General features: G+C 42.5%; 1 protein-coding gene across 1 annotated transcript in view; it reads right to left on the bottom strand.

The window, feature by feature from the left end:
• Window positions 1-449: 449 nt before the first annotated feature.
• Window positions 450-21,710, bottom strand: part of LOC309793376 (RAD52 motif-containing protein 1-like) — a gene marked incomplete at both ends in the record, with an annotated part of 38,743 nt that continues 17,482 nt past the window's right edge. Inside the window, 6 exons of the mRNA XM_082603846.1 lie at window positions 450-460; window positions 866-929; window positions 2,407-2,492; window positions 4,143-4,241; window positions 5,199-5,367; window positions 5,744-5,866. Of these exons, the coding sequence (XP_082459972.1) occupies window positions 450-460; window positions 866-929; window positions 2,407-2,492; window positions 4,143-4,241; window positions 5,199-5,367; window positions 5,744-5,866 (552 nt within the window). The remainder of the gene's footprint in view (window positions 461-865; window positions 930-2,406; window positions 2,493-4,142; window positions 4,242-5,198; window positions 5,368-5,743; window positions 5,867-21,710) is intronic.

Here is a 21,710-nt window from a genome sequence, read left to right as displayed (position 1 = left end):
TGATGTGGAACAGCAAACTGATCTGGCCCTATAGGCAGCTCTACAACGGAATCCGTGTCCGGGTATGGAGCCTCAGTCTCACTCAACTCCTGATGAGGCAGGGCCAACATCTGGACTGGAGACGAGGATGTCAAGTAATTAAAGCCCCCGGCTTCTTCCAGGGGTGTAAGGGCAAGGGGCAATTTGGGAGGGCTGTCTGAGGTGTATGAAGACCAAGTCTCGGTCAGGCGCGGGGGTTAGGGGGTCACCTGGACGCGGCTCAGGGCCCACTCCGGAGGCTGAACTGCCTGGACTAGAAGCCACAGTCATTGCCATGTGAGGAGGAGCCGTGGGGTGCAGCAGCAACACAGAGGCACAGCCAGGACATAACATGTGGCGGCTCCCAGGCACAGCGACCCAGGCCAGCGAGAAGCCAGAGCCACATCCTCCTTCAGAGCTGAACTGAACCGTTATGCCAGCGCTGCAACACAGGGCTCACGGTTAGCAACCGTTAGCAACCACGTGTCCCTCCCTCACCTAACGTCCCACCCGTTATTTATGACATCTGTATTTACTCCACCTTTATTAGGCTCCCGCGGAGATCCAATGCACGCCACCAGAGTGAGCCTTTTTCCCAGAGTCCCCAGGGCACAAGCCACCCTTCCCCTTGCAAAGGAGACAATTACCTCCTGCTGGGCCCCCTTCCCAACCCCGCCCTGCCCTCCCAGGCCCCAAACAATGAGGCGGGATTTGGGCTGCAGACCCCAGTGGCCCCAAACTCCAGCAGCCCAGGGGTGGAGGGGGGTTGGGAAGGATGCAGAGCTTCCCGAGGAAACCACAGGATGTGGCATTCTGGGAAATTCAAAAGTGCTAGTCCAGTTCTGGCATCTGAACTCTTCCTCCTCGAAGCTGAAGTCTGAGAGACATTCTTCCTCCCTTTGGCTACAGGGCTGGCAAGTAGCTGACCTGCAAAATGAGCACCAGTCAGGGTGGCGGGAGGGGAACACACCTTACAATTATTCTAAAATGTTGCCATTTCCTCCAAACTCTCAGTATTCACGTCTCATTATTAATTCACCACTCTGTCATCAGAGGTTACCACTGAATCAGTGATGACTCCAGAACTTCTGTAGGAGGGGTTTGGGGCAAGTGAGCAATTCATTCTGGGAAAGAGTGTCTAAAACCAAGCGAATGGCCCTTTATATTAGCATGGGAAAACTTCCCCCATCCCACCTTGTCTCAACAGAACCATTAATCTAGAAAAAACTACTGTGTCACTTTTCAGAGGTCTACCCTGTGTGCAGACATGGAGAAGACACTTAGAATGTTAAAGTCAGCATGTGAAGTAGTTTTCTCCAAATACTGTAACTAGCACCCAGTTTACTTTCTTCACAGTCCTTTTCATAATCTATTTAATTTTAGTCCTTTTTAATTGTCTGGTACACCTGTAACACCTAAACTCCAAGAGAGAAGGAGCTTCATCTTATTTCCAGTGCCTGGCACATAATGGTTTCTCAATGGAACTGATTCCAAGATTGGCCTCATTTAGGAATGGATCTGTTGTTACAATCAGTTTTCCGAAATCTTTACTATCAATACGGAGTCCTTTCCTCTCACATTTCACAGGAAGCTAGACTTCTTAATGTCCAAACATGGATACATTTGAAGTTTCCTTGACTGATTTCAATTGAATTAAAATAATTATTTTGTACAGGAAAAACTTTCAAAATTTCTACATTTTTCAGAACATAACCACCTTTTCTTTCTCTACTTTCTTCCCTTCAAAACAAACTTTGCAACGTTGGGGTGAGTTAAATCATCAGAAAACTAGCCCCAAAATAAGCTCTCAATGACATGAAACACATTTTTTGCTCCTTTTTAATAAAAATCCTATATACAGTACATTAATGTTTTCTTTTAGAAATTACGTTGACAACTTAATCCCTAATTCGAGGCATCCATATAATTGGTTTACAGAAAGGTGCTTCGGCAAAATATTTAACACAAGATATATATGAGATGCTGAGATCTGGGTAATATACCTTACTTGAAAGGCATGAATAGTTTTAAAACACTGTAGCATAATCACACTTAAGGCCATAGTTACTTTGTTCCCAAATCCCTGCAATTCTATTTGAGGGGAGTTCTAAAGGGCCTGTGTCTTCTCCTGTGTCCACAACTGTAGACGTACACTGATGGCCCTCAATCCTGCTCTCCAAACTTCAAATAACGGGCCAGAGACAAGGCTCGGGACTTGGGAAAGTCCTAGAAATTCCCTGCCTCAAAAGCAGTTTCAGAGTTTCACATTTTCCTAAGGAAGACAGAGCTGAGTAGATATGCCAAAGTCTTCCAAATCCTGCTGCTTGTTTTGAATTATGGCTACACTGGCTGTGTACCCCTTGAGTTTGTATCTCCACATACACATACTTGAATTAAATCCTGTAGTTCCTCTTTGGTTCTAGCATCTGTGACCTCTTCACAGAGTCTATATGCCACGGCTGTTTTACCAATTTCTGAGATAAAGTTAACAAGGATCAATTCAGAAGTTTTCTTGCTCTAAAACTTCCTGTATACAATGGTAGCACCCAATAATTAGACATTCTTTTGATTTCTAAAAGCAGAAAATAAGAGCATTTTCCTAGAAGTTCCCTCATCTGACACTCCAGTTTTTATCATAATTAGTTGTGAAAAAATATATAAGAAGTATCAACTTTGGTTCAAAAACCTTTATGATCTTAGAAATAAGAACTAAGGAATAATGACATAGAAATTAAAAGCTGTGGAAACAAAAATGTTCAATCACAATACAATGAAATAGGAAGGCATTAGGTGGGGGTCAAAATGAGTTCAAACCTGGAGAGGTACCACTGGACTATAATAGATACTTCATATTAGAAGCAAGGCAAGTGCCTACTCCTTGGGACTAAACTTCTACCAGATACAATGAACAAAGCTTTGGAGACAGAGACAGAGAGAGACAGCATTTGAACACTCTACTGGCAGAAACTAGCCCATGTACCTTTTGGACAATACAGCTTTCCTCAAGGCAAGCTAGAGCCACCAGGCTTTTTGGTCTAAGGAGTTTGGAGTACATATAAGGAATACCTTGGCATATTAGGGACAAACAACCCAGACATTTAGTTTCGTTCTTAAAGGTTGTTACCCAGAGTTGACAGCTGATGGAGATTCTGCCTGATGACCAGGGAAGTCAAACTTCACTGGAAGGACTGCCCAGGCTGGAAGGCCAAGACCAATCCAGGGTCAACTCTTACAAGCAAATAAGGTCTCTGACAACTTTGCTCGGATTTTCTCTAAGCCTGCAGGGCTGTGAAGCAGGGGAGCAATTCTGTTCCGGGAATCTACTCATCATAAAGTTTCCTTTGGGCACAGCCTGTGACATTCTCACTGCTGTATAACTCGATAGGGAACACAATCAACACTATTCAATAGCATGACCACTTTCAAGGCTCACAAAGACGTAGCCAATTATTATATAAGAATCATATTCACCCAATATATCAGAAATGAAAACTGAAATTAAACTGATTTCAAAAACATCATCTGATAAACTCTTCAACAAGAAAAAAACGATAATAATAATAGTCAATATATTTTCTCTGCTTACTATGTTTCAGGCATAGTTCTAAGCTTTTTACATTCATCATCTCATTTACTCTTACAATAGCCTCCATTAGGTGATAAGCTGTATTACTAGTCCTATTTGCAGATAAAGAAATTGCAGCTTAGAGATATTAAATACCTTCCAATGCCTCTGGCTAGAAAAGCCTAAAATTGCAACAACAACGACAACAACAAAATCTAAGAGACGAAGTTAGGACTCAAACGCAGGTGCCCAAGGCTTATCATCACTGCACTATTCTGGAAGATAAGCAAGCAATTGGGGAAGAACGGGATCAAACGCTTTCTGTAGGAACTGTGGCAAGTCACTCTACATCTAAACACTGGGGACAATAATATTTGCTGTCATTTTTCTCATAAATGCCACAAAGAACAAATTTAAGACTGCTGCTGTGAAAGCACCTGGTGAATGAAAGAATATGTAATGTTTTCGCTAACCATTATTTTCATCCAATTAACTTTTCAAGTAACTTTACTTGCTCACTGAAACTGAAGTACTTCAAGGACAATCAAAAAGGTCTTACCTAAAGCCACAATCAGCAGTTTCTGGAATGCATCTGTCATAGCCTTCTGAATAGCAAGCTTCTGGGTTACCTTCCTTTCCATAAGGAATGATAATGACCCTAAATCCAACCAAAACAGATGAATTTAAAATGCCTGTCTGAATAACTGATTTCTAGGTTATGTGTGTAAAACTAAAAATGCATCTGTGATTCTTAGATCATTATCTTAGTGATTAAGGGCAGGCACAACACTGGGGTACGGGTGAATGTCTCTGTTGTAGGTATACCCTGGCATGGCACATTTTGACTGCTCAGATCTATTCTGGAGGTTCCTAAAACACTCGATGGGAAATGGAAACCAAGAACGTGCACAAGTCTCATACTACTCACAGATTTCAAATGGACAAGCTGAGGCTGCACTGCTACAGACCCTGCTCTCCTGTGCGTAAAGGGCTGGATTCATACAGTGACATAGATTTGGCGGTAGTGCAGATGATCTGGCCTCTCCTCAACCATCACCCACTCAGGTGGATGGTGGAGCCTCCTCCACTCCATTCGCTAACAGCTCTGCCTCTGAGTTAAAACCCTAAGCCCAAGTGCCATGGATTCTAGGAAAAAACTCAGTACCAATCGGAATCCCCTTTCTAGGGATCTACATTAACTTTTTCTGCTCAGGCCCTTCTATAGGAGGCAAAGGACTGAATATTTACACAAGAGTTTATTTCAATCTTTAGACAATGATTTTCTTGGGATAACTGAAGGCCAGAAGACATCTGTATTTGAAGGAATATTTTAGCACATAACAAATTATTAACAACAACCACAACAAAAACTAACTAATTTTCCTTCCTCCTAAGCTTCTTGGCAGGCGGTCAGTTCTCAAATTCTAAAGTTTAAGGTGCTGTCAGGTATTGCCTAAGATAAAAACCTATATTGTCAGGCAGAAAAAATCTGCCCAGGGCTTTAGTGGCTTAGAAAAGCGATGATGTGTCTGAAAAGGTGAGTTTCAGAAAGAAAGGAAAAAAGAGAAATCCCACTCCCTCACCTCCCCACACACAAACATACTGGAAAACAGACCTTCCTCCAACTTATGCAAAGGTTCCTCAGCCATGACAACTCCGGGACTCCTGCACTCATGGGAGGGCAACACCACCTCTAAAGCACAAAAGAACTTCAGGCTTTGCTTCTGAATTGGTGTCACAATAGCTTCATTTCCCCTTTCTTCAAGGTTAGAAAGATCCTGAAGCTGTTAGGATTATGAATTAAAGGCTAGACTTCAAAATATCCTGTTGTTAGAAATAAAAACGAAACTCCAGCAATCCCAGGTAATAGTTTAGGTATGCAATAGCTTCAAAATCAAGTTGGGACTTGCAAATGAATGACTAGATATGGACAACTATTTTTTATCATATACCATACAAATACTGGCGAAAATTATGGACACCGCCATCCAAGTCATTGAGATTATCACTAATTCTAGGTGGCAGGCCAATGCTCACATACTTCCATGTGGAAGGCTCTCACATCTCCTCCCCATAGCCCTGTTCTATTCTTCTCTCTAAAGTCTAGGAGTTCAATGTTGAAAGGAGTCTGGTGAGTCAAAGAAAATCTACAGACTTCACCTTGATGATCCTTTTTGACCACCCATTGAAACCAAAGTAGTGATTTGCCAATTCTTGGCATCTGGAGCTGTTTAGGGCCAGCGTATTATGTTGAACCGCCTTATGTCTGGTGCCAAGACGAACCTAAAGACATAAAAGTCCTAAAAATATCACAATCCTACATAGAGACTTGTTTTGGATATACCTGAGATTTATCAATACCAATTTCCTAGAGTGGTTGTGAAGATTAAGTAGGACATTTTAAGCAATGAGCTCACAGTCAGCCCTAAATAAATGTTATTTATTATTTTTAAGTCAGTACTTTTCTGCATCATTTCCAGGGCCCCTGATTAACCGGAAGGTTCCCTGACCTCTGGTGGTGAAAGTGATGATGAAAACAACCAAGGAAGCCCAGCAGAAGCCTATCATGGGGCTGGGGGTAAGCAAAGGAAGTGAACTGTTTTACTCGTCTCATCCTGTAGCTCCTGCTTGACAATATGACCTGAAGAGGAGGTAAGATGGACCTGCCACTGAATCAGGACCTTAATCTGTAGCACCCCCTCCCCAAGTTACTAACCCCTGTTAGAAGAGGGAATACCTATACCTCTATAAATGTAAATAAAGCAACCAAAAGAAGTAGGGGTTCATCTGCATGAACAAGCTTCTTGGAGAGTGCAAATATTGCCAGTCTTAACTCTCTAAATAACTTACATATTACTGTGGATTTTTTACATCACTAGTTCTTTCTTAAATATCTATTTCCACTTTGAACAGGGTGTAGTATATAAATATAGTCATAAAAATTCAAATAATACAAAGAAAGTCAAAGCATTGTTAATTCTTTATTGATTGGTTTGTGCATCTTCCTCTGTCACTAGTTTATGAGCTCCTTAAGTGCTTGAAGGAACCATATATTATTCTTTCCTTGTTACCAGAAGCAAGCATAGATCTTGGCATATAATAGAGGAGTGATGGTCTGTTGACTGAGTGAATGAACGAGTACATAAGAAAATGAAGTTACTTTCTCCAACTGAAGCTGCCTGCTGGGAAGGAGAAATGAAGACTAATTTTTAAATGTTGAGTGTCGCATGAGAGGCTAGGCCCTGTACGGTGAGTCATAATGGAGCTGTCCTGGACAATTAGGAAGCTTCAGAAGGGCTCTGAGCCCCTGGTAGTAGAGAGAGTTGACATCTGGGATAACCTTGCCACAGTTCTTGCTGGCAAACATTTCCCTTCGTGCTACTGAGAAAAACTCAGATACATTAGGCCTTTCCTTCATTTTATTTTAAGATGTTATTCACTTTTCTGTGTTTATAAAAATACAGGGGAAAAAGATAAGAATTATGTATACATGCCAATGAATAAAGGAACACATAATTGGAACTTCCCTGCTGGTGCAGTGGTTAAGACTCTGTGCTCCCAATGCAGGGAGCCCGGGTTCGATCCCTGGTCAGGGAACTAGGTCTCACATGCATGCTGCAACTAAGAGTTCACACGCCACAGTTCAGGAACCTGCGAGCCGCAACTAAAGGAGCCTGCCTGCTGCAACTGGGGAGCCCTTGAGCCGCAACTAAGGAGCCAACCTGCTGCAACTAAGACCTGGTGCAACCAAATAAATAAATAATTAAAATTTACAAAGAACACATAATTAAAGGAGGTAACAATATCGGGGGTGTGGGTAGTAAACTAAGGCTCGGCATTAACAACAGAAATATAGGGCTTCCCTGGTGGCACAGTGTTTGAGAGTCCGCCTGCCGATGAAGGGGACACGGGTTTGTGTCCCGGTTCAGGGAGATACCACATGCCGCAGAGTGGCTGGGCCCATGAGCCATGGCTGCTGTGCCTGCGCGTCCGGAGTCTGTGCTGCACAACGGGAGAGGCCACAACAGTGAGAGGCCCGCGTACCGCAAAAAAAAAAAAAAAAAAAAAAAAAAAACCAGAAGGTGCAAAACTGTTTCCTATCCCAGACTCCTATCTTCCGTCTTACAATACTGTAACTGACACTTCAGAGAATCAAAGTCCACACCGTGTAGGATTTTTCCCACCAGTACAAAACACTGGCTCAAGGGCAAGTTCGAACTGGCTATTAATTCAGTTCAGCAAACATTTCCTGAGGCCAGGCCCTGTGTTAGCAGCACTAAACGCAAAGAGGAAGCATGCCATCACTGCTTTCAAGAAACTCAGATTCTAGCAAGACAGGCAAAGCACAAATGAAAAATAGCAAGAAATACCTTCCATCTGCCGAAAGGCATGAGCTGCCCTCAAAAGAAGAACACAAGTTCACTGTGCAGAGATGATAGGGAGAGCACAGGGGAGTTTATCAGAGAGAATGCACAAGAAGTCACCAAGACAAGAAAAAGCACATGATACACTCCAGGTGTGTCAGAGAAAGAGGGAAAGGAGCTAAGAATGCCCTCCAGTGCCACAGGAAGTGAGGGCTTTATTCCATAGCAATGGAGCATGATGGGAGGTGTTTAAATACAGGAGGAACCTATCGGGCAGTGCAGTGGTTGGGACTCCGCGCTTCCTCCACGGCGGAAAGGGGCGGGGAGAGGGTTTGATCCCTGGTCGGGGAACTAAGATCCCGCAGGCGGCCTGGTGTGGTCAAAAAAAAAAAAAAAAAAAAAGAAGGAACCTATCATGTAGAAGTCCTGTGAACAACTGGTGATAAGCAGGCATTGCCATTAAGAACAGACCACTAAGCAGTCCAAGTAATAGAGATTGAGAATTCAAGCGCAGCCTCTCCTGAGCTATACCACTCATAATGCAGGGAGCAGCAATCCTGGGCAAAGAAGACCTAAGATCCTCTGACCTGACAGTCACAACATTGCTCCGGCGGACCACGCTTGCAGACCTCCCACCACCATCTCTGTTGGTTCCGAGACTGCTCTTCTTGCCTCTTCCCACCCTCGCTCACTCTCCCCACTTTCTACCTCACCAAACGGCCCCAAGGTACAGGTCTCCTCCATCCTTCCAAAGCTCAATTTATGCCACTTCGCTTTTAAGAAAGACCCACGTTAGCGCCTGTTTTCCCAACCAAAAGAAATCCAAAGAGGTATCTATTTTCACAAAAAAGGGGGGAAAATGAGAACAGTGCCCGGCACGTGTTGTGCAGCAGCCCGTACAGAGGCAATTCGCACTGTGCGCTGCAAAAGCGGGTGCAAGGGGCACCACCCAGCTCCTTCCTGGGAACCACACTCAGCACCTCAGCATCAAGCCACCATAGCTTTGAACTGTCACTGAGCTTCCGTACTTTAGCTCAATTTATTCTGTGCATCCGTTAGCAAGATGTGTCCTATGGTCACTGCTTCTTCGCTTTACGCCACTTCGGCTTATGAAAGGTTTCATGGGAACGCTCTGCTTTCAGTCATTGGGGGAAACCCATACTTATTGTCCTCCCGCCTCCCTCCAGCCTACGCATCCACTCTCGGCCTGGCCTTTCCAGCTTTGAAAAGACAACCTGGCTCCGCCCTCTACCGCCTATATACTGCAGTGAAAGATGAGGGGAGAAGCTGACAGGCAGACAAAAGGCAGCAGCAGTGAGTGAGGCCTGACGACAGACAACGGAAGAGTTCCAGGCCCCTTCAACTTTTGAGATGTTTGGTATAATAAAAAATGTAGAAACACCTAAGGGATGGGATGAGAAAGAGCTCAAAATGGACTTCAGTATTTGTTAGCATTTGTTAAATATGGGTGGTACATACACGGGGTACAATGTAAGATTCTCCACTTTTCTCAGTATGAAATTTTTAATTAAAAATATACCAAAACACGGTTTTAAAAATTACAGGATATTTAAAATGTTTATACATTTGACAAGTTAATACAACACAAAAAATGAATTCTAATTGTGTAATTCACAAGGTAATCCAACAAATATTTAGAGTATTGTATCCTCAGGCATTACATGGCCTCCCTTTAAACTTCCTCAGCTCTCCCTCAGTGGGCTATAATTCCCAGTTTACTTTAAGGGAACTTCAATATTTAAGTTATGGTTGGTGTTTATGTCCCTTATACAAACATGCATTCATTTGGGGAAATCAATTATCAAACAAACATCAAAAGTAATCATTTCTACATTACTAATGTGACTTTGCCCGTTAGAGATCAGAATGGCATTACAAGGTCATCAGTCACTTATTCTATAGGCCACAGTTGATGCTATTGACATTTTGGGCTGAACAATTCTTTGTTGCGGAAGGCTGTCCTGTGCTTCATAAATGTTTCAGCAGCATCCTGGCCTCTGACCACTAGGTGCCAGGAGCACGTCTCCTGACTTACGACAACTAAAGATGTCTGTCTCCAGACATCAGCAAATGTCCCCTGGGGGGCAAAATCATTCCTGGTTGACACCTACTGATCTAAACAAGCATAGAGTGTTTGCTTGCCAAATAACAGCAACAGAAGATGGATAAATCCATGGATTCCAAAGGTCCTAGAATTAGCAAATCTTCTCTATAAAACTCCTAGCCCACATCTAGAAAATATTACAAAAAGAAGCAAAATGAAAAGAAAAACTAACAACACATGAGCTAAAATCTTTACTAGGGACAGAACACAGCATAGTGATCCAAAGCACAGGCTTGGAGCCAGAGGACTTACATTCAGAACTCACCAGCTGTCACTCACCAACTGTGTCACTCACCAGCTGTGTGACCTGGAGCAAATGACTTAGCCTCAAGTATCTCAACTTGCTCACCTCTAAAATGGCAAGGAGACAACTAATACCTACCTCCTATGGTTATTTATTTTCACTTAAGAATTAAGCGAAATAATACGTGTAAAGTGCTTAAAAGAATGCCTGGCATACAGTGAGTGCTCAGTAAGTGTTAGCTATTGTTATTTCACTAAAATTCCATATTTTCAATTTATACAAAGTGGAAATCACTTTACAGATTTCAACATACAACACTCTATTTTTAGAAAATAAAATATCATGCTATGTAACTACTTTATCTACTTGACAGAGGAATTATTTTCACCCATTTTCACCATCTCGGTAAAATAATAATGGTTATGATTATGCAATCATAAGAGTGATTATGCTCTCCAATAGCCATTGGAGAAACAAGTGTACTTGTACATCACTGACAAACACAAGCTAACCCCTAAAACTGGCTCTGAGGGGAGATCACAAAGCCTACCATCAACATTAATCACCAAACATATCAGCCAGGGATATCTCAATAAAAGTAACACAGAAGTAGAGATTAGGGACAGAATTACTAACTCCGGGAGCTATGGGGGGAACTGACTTAATTTCAAGCGTTAATGTCTCTGATATGTAGGCTCAGGTGCCCACCTCAGCACTGGATATGAAGATGCCTACCACAATTAATCAGGTCCCAACAGTTCATTTCTAACTGCGGTCTCCCTGAACCTCACTGCGGGTACTTCTGTAGCGTAGCTCTCCATACAAGGCAGGTCTCTGGTAACTGCCTTCTCTGGTTCTTCAGAAAACAGCATGACCTGGCTACACATACTCCTGAAGAAGTTCAAGCGTCTTCTTGAAAAACATAAAATAGAAACTGCCAGCCGAAGTCAAAGTGAGACAATGTCTCAAGCCACACTAAAATGGACTATAAAAAATACAGAGATCTAGGGCTTCCCTGGTGGCGCAGTGGTTGAGAGTCCGCCTGCCGATGTAGGGGACACGGATTCGTGCCCCGGTCCGGGAAGATCCCACAAGCCGCGGAGCGGCTGGGCCCGTGAGCGATGGCTGCTGGGCCTGCGCGTCCGGAGCCTGTGCTCCGCAACGCGAGAGGCCACAACAGTGAGAGGCCCGCGTATCACAAAAAAAAAAAAAAAAAAAAAAAAATACAGAGATCTAGAAACTACCTCTAAACGACGCCAGCACCAGACACACCTCACCATGTAGCCAACACTCTTGGCCGGGATACACGGATACACCCGTGTCTACAGCATGCAACCCTGCCATGTAGCGGACAGACACTGACCAAGCTGGGTCTTGTACAGCCTCTGCCACGGGGACAGAAAGGCCCGGAGAAGGGCGCTGAGTCGCTTAAACCCACCAGTGTGGGAAGAAGCACCACGTCCACCCATTGAGAAGGCCACCCCTATTTGCCTTGACTCTTTCTCTTCCTGTTAAAAATTATCCGACTTTCACCAAAAGAATACACAACACTAACTTTCTGCAAACTCCTGCCCCCGTGGGGAACGGCATTCCTGGAGACAAAAAAGCTGGAATCAGTAACCAAGGTTCTAATTCAAATCCGGTCTAATTCAAATCCATTAACCCCTGTGATCCGTTGCCGATCTACAAAAAGAGCCTAACAGCACATTAGTCGTTTGACCAGCCAGCGTCCAGCCCTTTTTCTGGTAATAAAAGCCCACAAATTCCCTCAGAGTAGGTACCTCTCCCCGCCTCTCAGTCAGCGTGGCTCCGGTGGGCTCGACTCCGCCAAAGAGCCACGGGTGACACGTGACCAGAACTGGCCAATCCCAGTCTCACAGCCTCAAACAGCGATTGGCTCCAGGTCAGACATGTGACCCCATAAGAGCCAATGAGACATCATGAGACTTTTGCTGAGGCTTCTGGGAAAGAGACAGGCGCTCTTTCCGGCTGAATCTAAACGCTGACAGGCTACAGGGGGTGAATATGCTACAGCCAAGTTTCTAACATACAGTTCCGACAACTGAAGTCCATACAGGAAAAGGCAGAGTTGACTCGTGGGGAGAACCTGAGTCCTGATGACTTTACTTGAGCCCTGAATCCAGCTAGCTGTGCCTGACTTTGCAGTTAGGTGAGCCTAACTCAAATTTCTTTCCAGCTTAAGCCAATTTAGGTTGATATTTCAGGCAGCTGAAGCGAACTGATGTATATGTGTATATCTGATTAGTACCTCACAGGATGTGAAAAATGGAATGAACTGATAGCTGGCTTGTAAAACAGTGTATATATATACATGATTATTAAAAACACTGGTCACAGGTATTGATTAATAATAACAAGTGCAAAGAGAAAAAAGTGGGCATGGGAGAGAAATGACTTAGTGTGATATGTGGTTATTCTGACTCTTGAAAATATTCCAAAACATTTGTTTAAACAATTTTATCATAAAGCTATTTCAGCAATAATAATAAGAATAATAACAAGAGCCATTTGCTGAATGCTTCCTGCGGGCCAGAGGCCGTTGAAATGACTATATTATGTAATCTGCTTGAGTCCTCATAATGACCTTACAAGGTGGATGTTATTATTATCATTCCCACTAACAGATAAGGAAACTGAAGCACAGACAAGTTAAGTTACTCACCCACAGTTACACTGTAAATAAAAGGCAGGATTCAAATGCAGACATTCTGATGCAGCTCGTGCTTTTAGCCATGACACTGAATCTGAACCTACACTCAGAGTTCTAATGCTGTTCCAGTGAAGCAGAAACTCAAACTCAGGCACTCCCCAAAGCATCAAATGGGAATGTAATATACCACTATTTTAACCCTGGAAGAGTCTTAAGGACTAATTCCTACATAGTTCTGCATTACGAAAGTATACATATTTAACCACATTAGTGATCATCATTTTTTTAAAAAGTGTGAAAACCCTCACAAACCTCAACCAATTGCATCCTTTGGTTAAACAAAAGTCCTAGATGTTCCCAAGACTAAGAGGTATATTAATTAGTACTACCTTTCCAGAAAATAACATTTGCACCTTCCACAAAGTCAACTTTATGAGGACATTCCCATCACTAAGTTACTTTTCACCACTTTTATAGAACAGAAACTTATTTTAAAATCTACCCATCTTAGTATAATATAAAAAAGAAAAAAATTTATGACTGGACTTTCTCAAAATTAAACCTTTTTCCTCTTTGGAAGACACTATTATGTTAGAAGGATACGAAGCCAAGCTAAAGACTGAGAAAAAACCAACGGCAAATCACATACCTGAAAAAGGATTTGTATCCAAATATATAAAGAATTCTCAAAACTCAACAGTAAGAAAACAACCCAATTAAAAGCTAGGCAAAAGATTTCAATGGCACTCCACCAAGAGGATCTAATGATGGCAAATACGCACATGAAAAGATGTCCAATGGCATTAGTCATCAGAGAAATGCAAATTAAAACCATGATAAGATACTACCACATACCTATTAGAATGGCTAAATTAAAATCACTGATAGTGTCAGTGATGTGGAATAGGTGGAATTCTCGTACATTGCTAGTGGGAGAGTATAAAATGGTACAGACACTCTGGAAAAAGGGTTGACAGTTTCTTATAAAGTTAAAAATATACTCACTATACCATCCAGCAATCCCCTCTCCCCAGAGACAGCTACCCTAGAGATAGAGAAATGAAAACTATGTTTGCACAAAAGTCTGTACACAAATGTTTACAGCAGCTCTATTCCTAAATGTTAAAAATTGGAAACAACGCAAATGTCCTTTAATGAGTGACAATGGAAAACTACTCAGTAATAAAAAGGAATAAACTTTCAATACATGCAATAACTTAGATGAATCTCAAAGACAGAGTAAAAGAACCCAGTCTCAAAAGCTTACATGTATGATTCCATGTATAGGACATTCTCAAAAAGACAAAACTATAGGGATGGAGAAAAGGTCAGAGGTTGCAGAGGTTATAGGATGGGGACAGTTAACTATAAAAGGATAGCATCAGGGAATTCTGGGGGGTGATAATATTATTCTGTATTCTGATTGTAGTGATGGTTGCACAAACTACACGTGTTAAATTAACAGGATAAAAGAAAAAAGTTAGTTTTACTGTATGATAATTTTAAGAATAAAATTTTAAAATTATGTTTAAATATGAATCTCAATGTCACAATGGACACGGTTTTTAAAAACTGGAAAGAAATAAAGAAGGATAAGTTTGTTAATAAAAGGTAAACCTGGGCTTCCCTGGTGGCGCAGTGGTTGAGAGTCTGCCTGCCGATGGGGGGGACACGGGTTCGAGACCTGGAATGGGAGGATCCCACATGCCACGGGGCAACTGGGCCCGTGAGCCACAACTACTGAGCATGCGCATCTAGAGCCTGTGCTCCGCAACAAGAGGGGCCACGGCAGTGAGAGGCCCACGCACCATGATGAGGAGTGGCCCCCGCTCGCCACAACTAGAGAAGGCCCTTGCACAGAAACGAAGACCCAACACAGACAAAAATAAATAAAAAATAAATAAAAATAAATACATTTAAAAGGAGAACCTATACATTTCCCTTTCTGCAAATGTAGGTTTTCGAGGCAAGAGTAGAGCCTCAGAAAGAACGTCTGCAAACAGAACAATCACTAGTTCAACTAAGTACAAAATGTAGGATACTTATGAAGAATCCCATCACAGCTAGATAATTGGTCCAGGACCAAAAGTAAATACTGGAAGAAAAATGAAATCAACAGTGTTCCACAGAGGTGGTAGGCAGACTGGCCTGGACTAAGACATGTTCAGTAATAGATAATAAGGGTGCTGATTTGTAAGCATCATTCTCGTCCCACTGTGGACTTCCTTCTGCGACAGTATAAGGATACCACCAGATCATCTTGAAATCAAGTCATGAAATGTACTTTTATGTTTTTAAAAATCAATTCTTGTCCTTAAATTAACTTTTCTTATTAGTTTAGTCATGGTCCTCTATTACTTCTAAAACATTAAATCTTATTTGATTAGAGACAGACTTCAAAAAATAAAAATAAACTGTGATCAAATAGCAGGAACAAAGAGTAGTAACTAAAATTTCTTCAATCTAAACTGAAGATGATTTCTGTATCTCTGTCTTTTACATTTGTCTCCATTAAGGGAAAAAAATGATGTACCTCATAATTAACTTGGCTGGAATGAATCAGACTGCATTTGCAAAGGTTTCAGAAGACCAATGAGCTGTGCTAAACAGTACCACTATCCACCTGAGCAGAAATTACTATCCATAAGTTTCTTTACATAACTAACGAAACAAAAATTTAAACAAAAGAAGAACTACTAGAAAAATATTAGAGATTCATTTTTTAAGTCAATAATTTGCCTCACACATTATTATTTTCCCTGTGGAAACCCAATTATTACCCTGAAAACAAGACCACGTTAGAAAGTAAATGCATTGTGACAAAAGAAAGAAAAGGCAGATTGATACGTTATTAAAATAACTCACACGCCATACCCTGAGGAGTAAGGAAGCCATGGCAGAGCAGGCCCCCTTCTCCTCAATGGACAGCACAGCTGTGGGGAAGACACTGCAGCTAGCACAAGCGTGTCACACTTCCTCAGGGAGGAAGCAAGTTACACACCACTCTAGAGAGGGCACCCATAAACTGACGGCCACGCTCATTACCCAACGTCCAGGCCACCCACAGGCTGACTGCAACCCAACTTTCCCACCATTCCCACACAGGCCCCAGGAACCGTCAGGCCTCTGAGGCTCTGCCAATGCCCTTCCCTCTACCCAAATATCCTTTCCCTCCTCTCTCCGGACCTCAATCCTGCCCAGCTCTAAATGAACACTTCAAGGCCTATTTCCCTAAGAATGCCTCTCTCAAAACCAAAATTACTTCCTAGACAATGATCTGCCTCTTACTCATCCATTATCTTGGATTAAATACATCATGTAAGATGCCTTATCTGACCAACACAACTATTTTATAAATAGGAGTCATGTTTTATATCATCTATGACATGACATGACAACCAATCAGCTCACTAAAACCATTCAATAAATACTCTAATTGAATTTCCCAAAGAGTTGACCTAAAATAACCTAAATGCTAAGCAGTTCAAGAACTGTCCTGAACCAAATTCACTTCTCATTTGAATGCCAATGTCATAGACAGGGATGTTGTATTGTCTTTAAATGTACTTGCCTTTATCCAAAACTAGAATCTCTGATGAATCTATGGGACACACATGTAAAATATTCTGCAAAGGAAAAAAGCTTTATTTAGTGTACTGTGCTTAATATTCAGCCAGACTTGCATTTTTCTCTAAAACTTATACAATTACTGAGTATGCAAGAAGCATTAGAAGAGAGACTAAGTCTATTGAGAAGAAAACTGGAAGCGAAGGTCATCAATCATTTTCTACTTTGAATCATCTCTTTCATAAAGAGGTAAATTCTCCTAAATTCCAGAATGAATGGAATTCAATACAGCAAAGTAAAATGCTTTAAATACATAAAATAAATATCTTGATGGACCTTCCACCATCTGTTTTAGTAACTTAAATTATAAAAAAGAACCCTAACTTTAAGAAAAGTTATATCAAGAGCTAAAATTGAGATTGTTTTTCCATCTATTACTTTGATTTTCCTGACCCATTTTTGAGAACTGTCAGCATTCTGGATCAATAATTCCAAATTATTTCTTGAAGAGAGTGAGATTCCTCCCAAGTCATTTACTATGCTTACTAATCAATAAAGATATGAAAAAACAAAAAATCCATATTTATGAGGCAAGCAAATTATATTAAAAGACTGACTTTGAGAAAAGGTTGCTGCTTGCCAAGAAAATTTTATTATTATAAAATATTTTCTGTCATTTGTATTTCTTCATTTTCCCTTCCAGATTATCTGTGTAGCCTTGTAAACACATCATAATCCAAAGCAGTGGAGCTTTACCAATAAAATGTACATCAACGCAAGAGAGCCAACTGCATAATTAAAACAAAAGTGTACCGGGCTTCCCTGGTGGCGCAGTGGTTGAGAGTCCACCTGCCGATGCAGGGGACACGGGTTCGTGCCCCAGTCCGGGAGGATCCCACATGCCGTGGAGCGGCTGGGCCCGTGAGCCATGGCCGTTGAGCCTGCGCGTCCGGCGCCTGTGCTCCACAACAGGAGAGGCCACAACAGTGAGAGGCCCGCGTACCGCAAAAAAATAAAAAAATGGGCTTCCCTGGTGGCGCAGTGGTTGAGAGTCCGCCTGCCGATGCAGGGGACACGGGTTTGTGTCCCGGTTCAGGAAGATACCACATGCCGCAGAGTGGCTGGGCCCATGAGCCATGGCTGCTGTGCCTGCGCGTCCGGAGTCTGTGCTGCGCAACGGGAGAGGCCACAACAGTGAGAGGCCCGCGTACCGCAAAAAAAAAAAAAAAAAAAAAAAACCAGAAGGTGCAAAACTGTTTCCTATCCCAGGCTCCTATCTTCCGTCTTACAATACTGTAACTGACACTTCAGAGAATCAAAGTCCACACCGTGTAGGATTTTTCCCACCAGTACAAAACACTGGCTCAAGGGCAAGTTCGAACTGGCTATTAATTCAGTTCAGCAAACATTTCCTGAGGCCAGGCCCTGTGTTAGCAGCACTAAACGCAAAGAGGAAGCATGCCATCACTGCTTTCAAGAAACTCAGATTCTAGCAAGACAGGCAAAGCACAAATGAAAAATAGCAAGAAATACCTTCCATCTGCCGAAAGGCATGAGCTGCCCTCAAAAGAAGAACACAAGTTCACTGTGCAGAGATGATAGGGAGAGCACAGGGGAGTTTATCAGAGAGAATGCACAAGAAGTCACCAAGACAAGAAAAAGCACATGATACACTCCAGGTGTGTCAGAGAAAGAGGGAAAGGAGCTAAGAATGCCCTCCAATGCCACAGGAAGTGAGGGCTTTATTCCATAGCAATGGAGCATGATGGGAGGTGTTTAAGTAAAGAAGGAACCTATCGGGCAGTGCAGTGGTTGGGACTCCGCGCTTCCTCCACGGCGGAAAGGGGTGGGGAGAGGGTTTGATCCCTGGTCGGGGAACTAAGATCCCGCAGGTGGCCTGGTGTGGTCAAAAAAAAAAAAAAAAAAAAAGAAGGAACCTATCATGTAGAAGTCCTGTGAACAACTGGTGATAAGCAGGCATTGCCATTAAGAACAGACCACTAAGCAGTCCAAGTAATAGAGATTGAGAATTCAAGCGCAGCCTCTCCTGAGCTATACCACTCATAATGCAGGGAGCAGCAATCCTGGGCAAAGAAGACCTAAGATCCTCTGACCTGACAGTCACAACATTGCTCCGGCGGACCACGCTTGCAGACCTCCCACCACCATCTCTGTTGGTTCCGAGACTGCTCTTCTTGCCTCTTCCCACCCTCGCTCACTCTCCCCACTTTCTACCTCACCAAACGGCCCCAAGGTACAGGTCTCCTCCATCCTTCCAAAGCTCAATTTATGCCACTTCGCTTTTAAGAAAGACCCACGTTAGCGCCTGTTTTCCCAACCAAAAGAAATCCAAAGAGGTATCTATTTTCACAAAAAAGGGGGGAAAATGAGAACAGTGCCCGGCACGTGTTGTGCAGCAGCCCGTACAGAGGCAATTCGCACTGTGCGCTGCAAAAGCGGGTGCAAGGGGCACCACCCAGCTCCTTCCTGGGAACCACACTCAGCACCTCAGCATCAAGCCACCATAGCTTTGAACTGTCACTGAGCTTCCGTACTTTAGCTCAATTTATTCTGTGCATCCGTTAGCAAGATGTGTCCTATGGTCACTGCTTCTTCGCTTTACGCCACTTCGGCTTATGAAAGGTTTCATGGGAACGCTCTGCTTTCAGTCATTGGGGGAAACCCATACTTATTGTCCTCCCGCCTCCCTCCAGCCTACGCATCCACTCTCGGCCTGGCCTTTCCAGCTTTGAAAAGACAACCTGGCTCCGCCCTCTACCGCCTATATACTGCAGTGAAAGATGAGGGGAGAAGCTGACAGGCAGACAAAAGGCAGCAGCAGTGAGTGAGGCCTGACGACAGACAACGGAAGAGTTCCAGGCCCCTTCAACTTTTGAGATGTTTGGTATAATAAAAAATGTAGAAACACCTAAGGGATGGGATGAGAAAGAGCTCAAAATGGACTTCAGTATTTGTTAGCATTTGTTAAATATGGGTGGTACATACACGGGGTACAATGTAAGATTCTCCACTTTTCTCAGTATGAAATTTTTAATTAAAAATATACCAAAACACGGTTTTAAAAATTACAGGATATTTAAAATGTTTATACATTTGACAAGTTAATACAACACAAAAAATGAATTCTAATTGTGTAATTCACAAGGTAATCCAACAAATATTTAGAGTATTGTATCCTCAGGCATTACATGGCCTCCCTTTAAACTTCCTCAGCTCTCCCTCAGTGGGCTATAATTCCCAGTTTACTTTAAGGGAACTTCAATATTTAAGTTATGGTTGGTGTTTATGTCCCTTATACAAACATGCATTCATTTGGGGAAATCAATTATCAAACAAACATCAAAAGTAATCATTTCTACATTACTAATGTGACTTTGCCCGTTAGAGATCAGAATGGCATTACAAGGTCATCAGTCACTTATTCTATAGGCCACAGTTGATGCTATTGACATTTTGGGCTGAACAATTCTTTGTTGCGGAAGGCTGTCCTGTGCTTCATAAATGTTTCAGCAGCATCCTGGCCTCTGACCACTAGGTGCCAGGAGCACGTCTCCTGACTTACGACAACTAAAGATGTCTGTCTCCAGACATCAGCAAATGTCCCCTGGGGGGCAAAATCATTCCTGGTTGACACCTACTGATCTAAACAAGCATAGAGTGTTTGCTTGCCAAATAACAGCAACAGAAGATGGATAAATCCATGGATTCCAAAGGTCCTAGAATTAGCAAATCTTCTCTATAAAACTCCTAGCCCACATCTAGAAAATATTACAAAAAGAAGCAAAATGAAAAGAAAAACTAACAACACATGAGCTAAAATCTTTACTAGGGACAGAACACAGCATAGTGATCCAAAGCACAGGCTTGGAGCCAGAGGACTTACATTCAGAACTCACCAGCTGTCACTCACCAACTGTGTCACTCACCAGCTGTGTGACCTGGAGCAAATGACTTAGCCTCAAGTATCTCAACTTGCTCACCTCTAAAATGGCAAGGAGACAACTAATACCTACCTCCTATGGTTATTTATTTTCACTTAAGAATTAAGCGAAATAATACGTGTAAAGTGCTTAAAAGAATGCCTGGCATACAGTGAGTGCTCAGTAAGTGTTAGCTATTGTTATTTCACTAAAATTCCATATTTTCAATTTATACAAAGTGGAAATCACTTTACAGATTTCAACATACAACACTCTATTTTTAGAAAATAAAATATCATGCTATGTAACTACTTTATCTACTTGACAGAGGAATTATTTTCACCCATTTTCACCATCTCGGTAAAATAATAATGGTTATGATTATGCAATCATAAGAGTGATTATGCTCTCCAATAGCCATTGGAGAAACAAGTGTACTTGTACATCACTGACAAACACAAGCTAACCCCTAAAACTGGCTCTGAGGGGAGATCACAAAGCCTACCATCAACATTAATCACCAAACATATCAGCCAGGGATATCTCAATAAAAGTAACACAGAAGTAGAGATTAGGGACAGAATTACTAACTCCGGGAGCTATGGGGGGAACTGACTTAATTTCAAGCGTTAATGTCTCTGATATGTAGGCTCAGGTGCCCACCTCAGCACTGGATATGAAGATGCCTACCACAATTAATCAGGTCCCAACAGTTCATTTCTAACTGCGGTCTCCCTGAACCTCACTGCGGGTACTTCTGTAGCGTAGCTCTCCATACAAGGCAGGTCTCTGGTAACTGCCTTCTCTGGTTCTTCAGAAAACAGCATGACCTGGCTACACATACTCCTGAAGAAGTTCAAGCGTCTTCTTGAAAAACATAAAATAGAAACTGCCAGCCGAAGTCAAAGTGAGACAATGTCTCAAGCCACACTAAAATGGACTATAAAAAATACAGAGATCTAGGGCTTCCCTGGTGGCGCAGTGGTTGAGAGTCCGCCTGCCGATGTAGGGGACACGGATTCGTGCCCCGGTCCGGGAAGATCCCACAAGCCGCGGAGCGGCTGGGCCCGTGAGCGATGGCTGCTGGGCCTGCGCGTCCGGAGCCTGTGCTCCGCAACGCGAGAGGCCACAACAGTGAGAGGCCCGCGTATCACAAAAAAAAAAAAAAAAAAAAAAATACAGAGATCTAGAAACTACCTCTAAACGACGCCAGCA

This window comes from Mesoplodon mirus (genome assembly GCF_964341445.2).
Source record: "Mesoplodon mirus genome assembly, chromosome: 18".
NCBI lineage: Eukaryota > Metazoa > Chordata > Mammalia > Artiodactyla > Ziphiidae > Mesoplodon > Mesoplodon mirus.
This window is presented reverse-complemented; position numbering and strand designations above follow the sequence as displayed.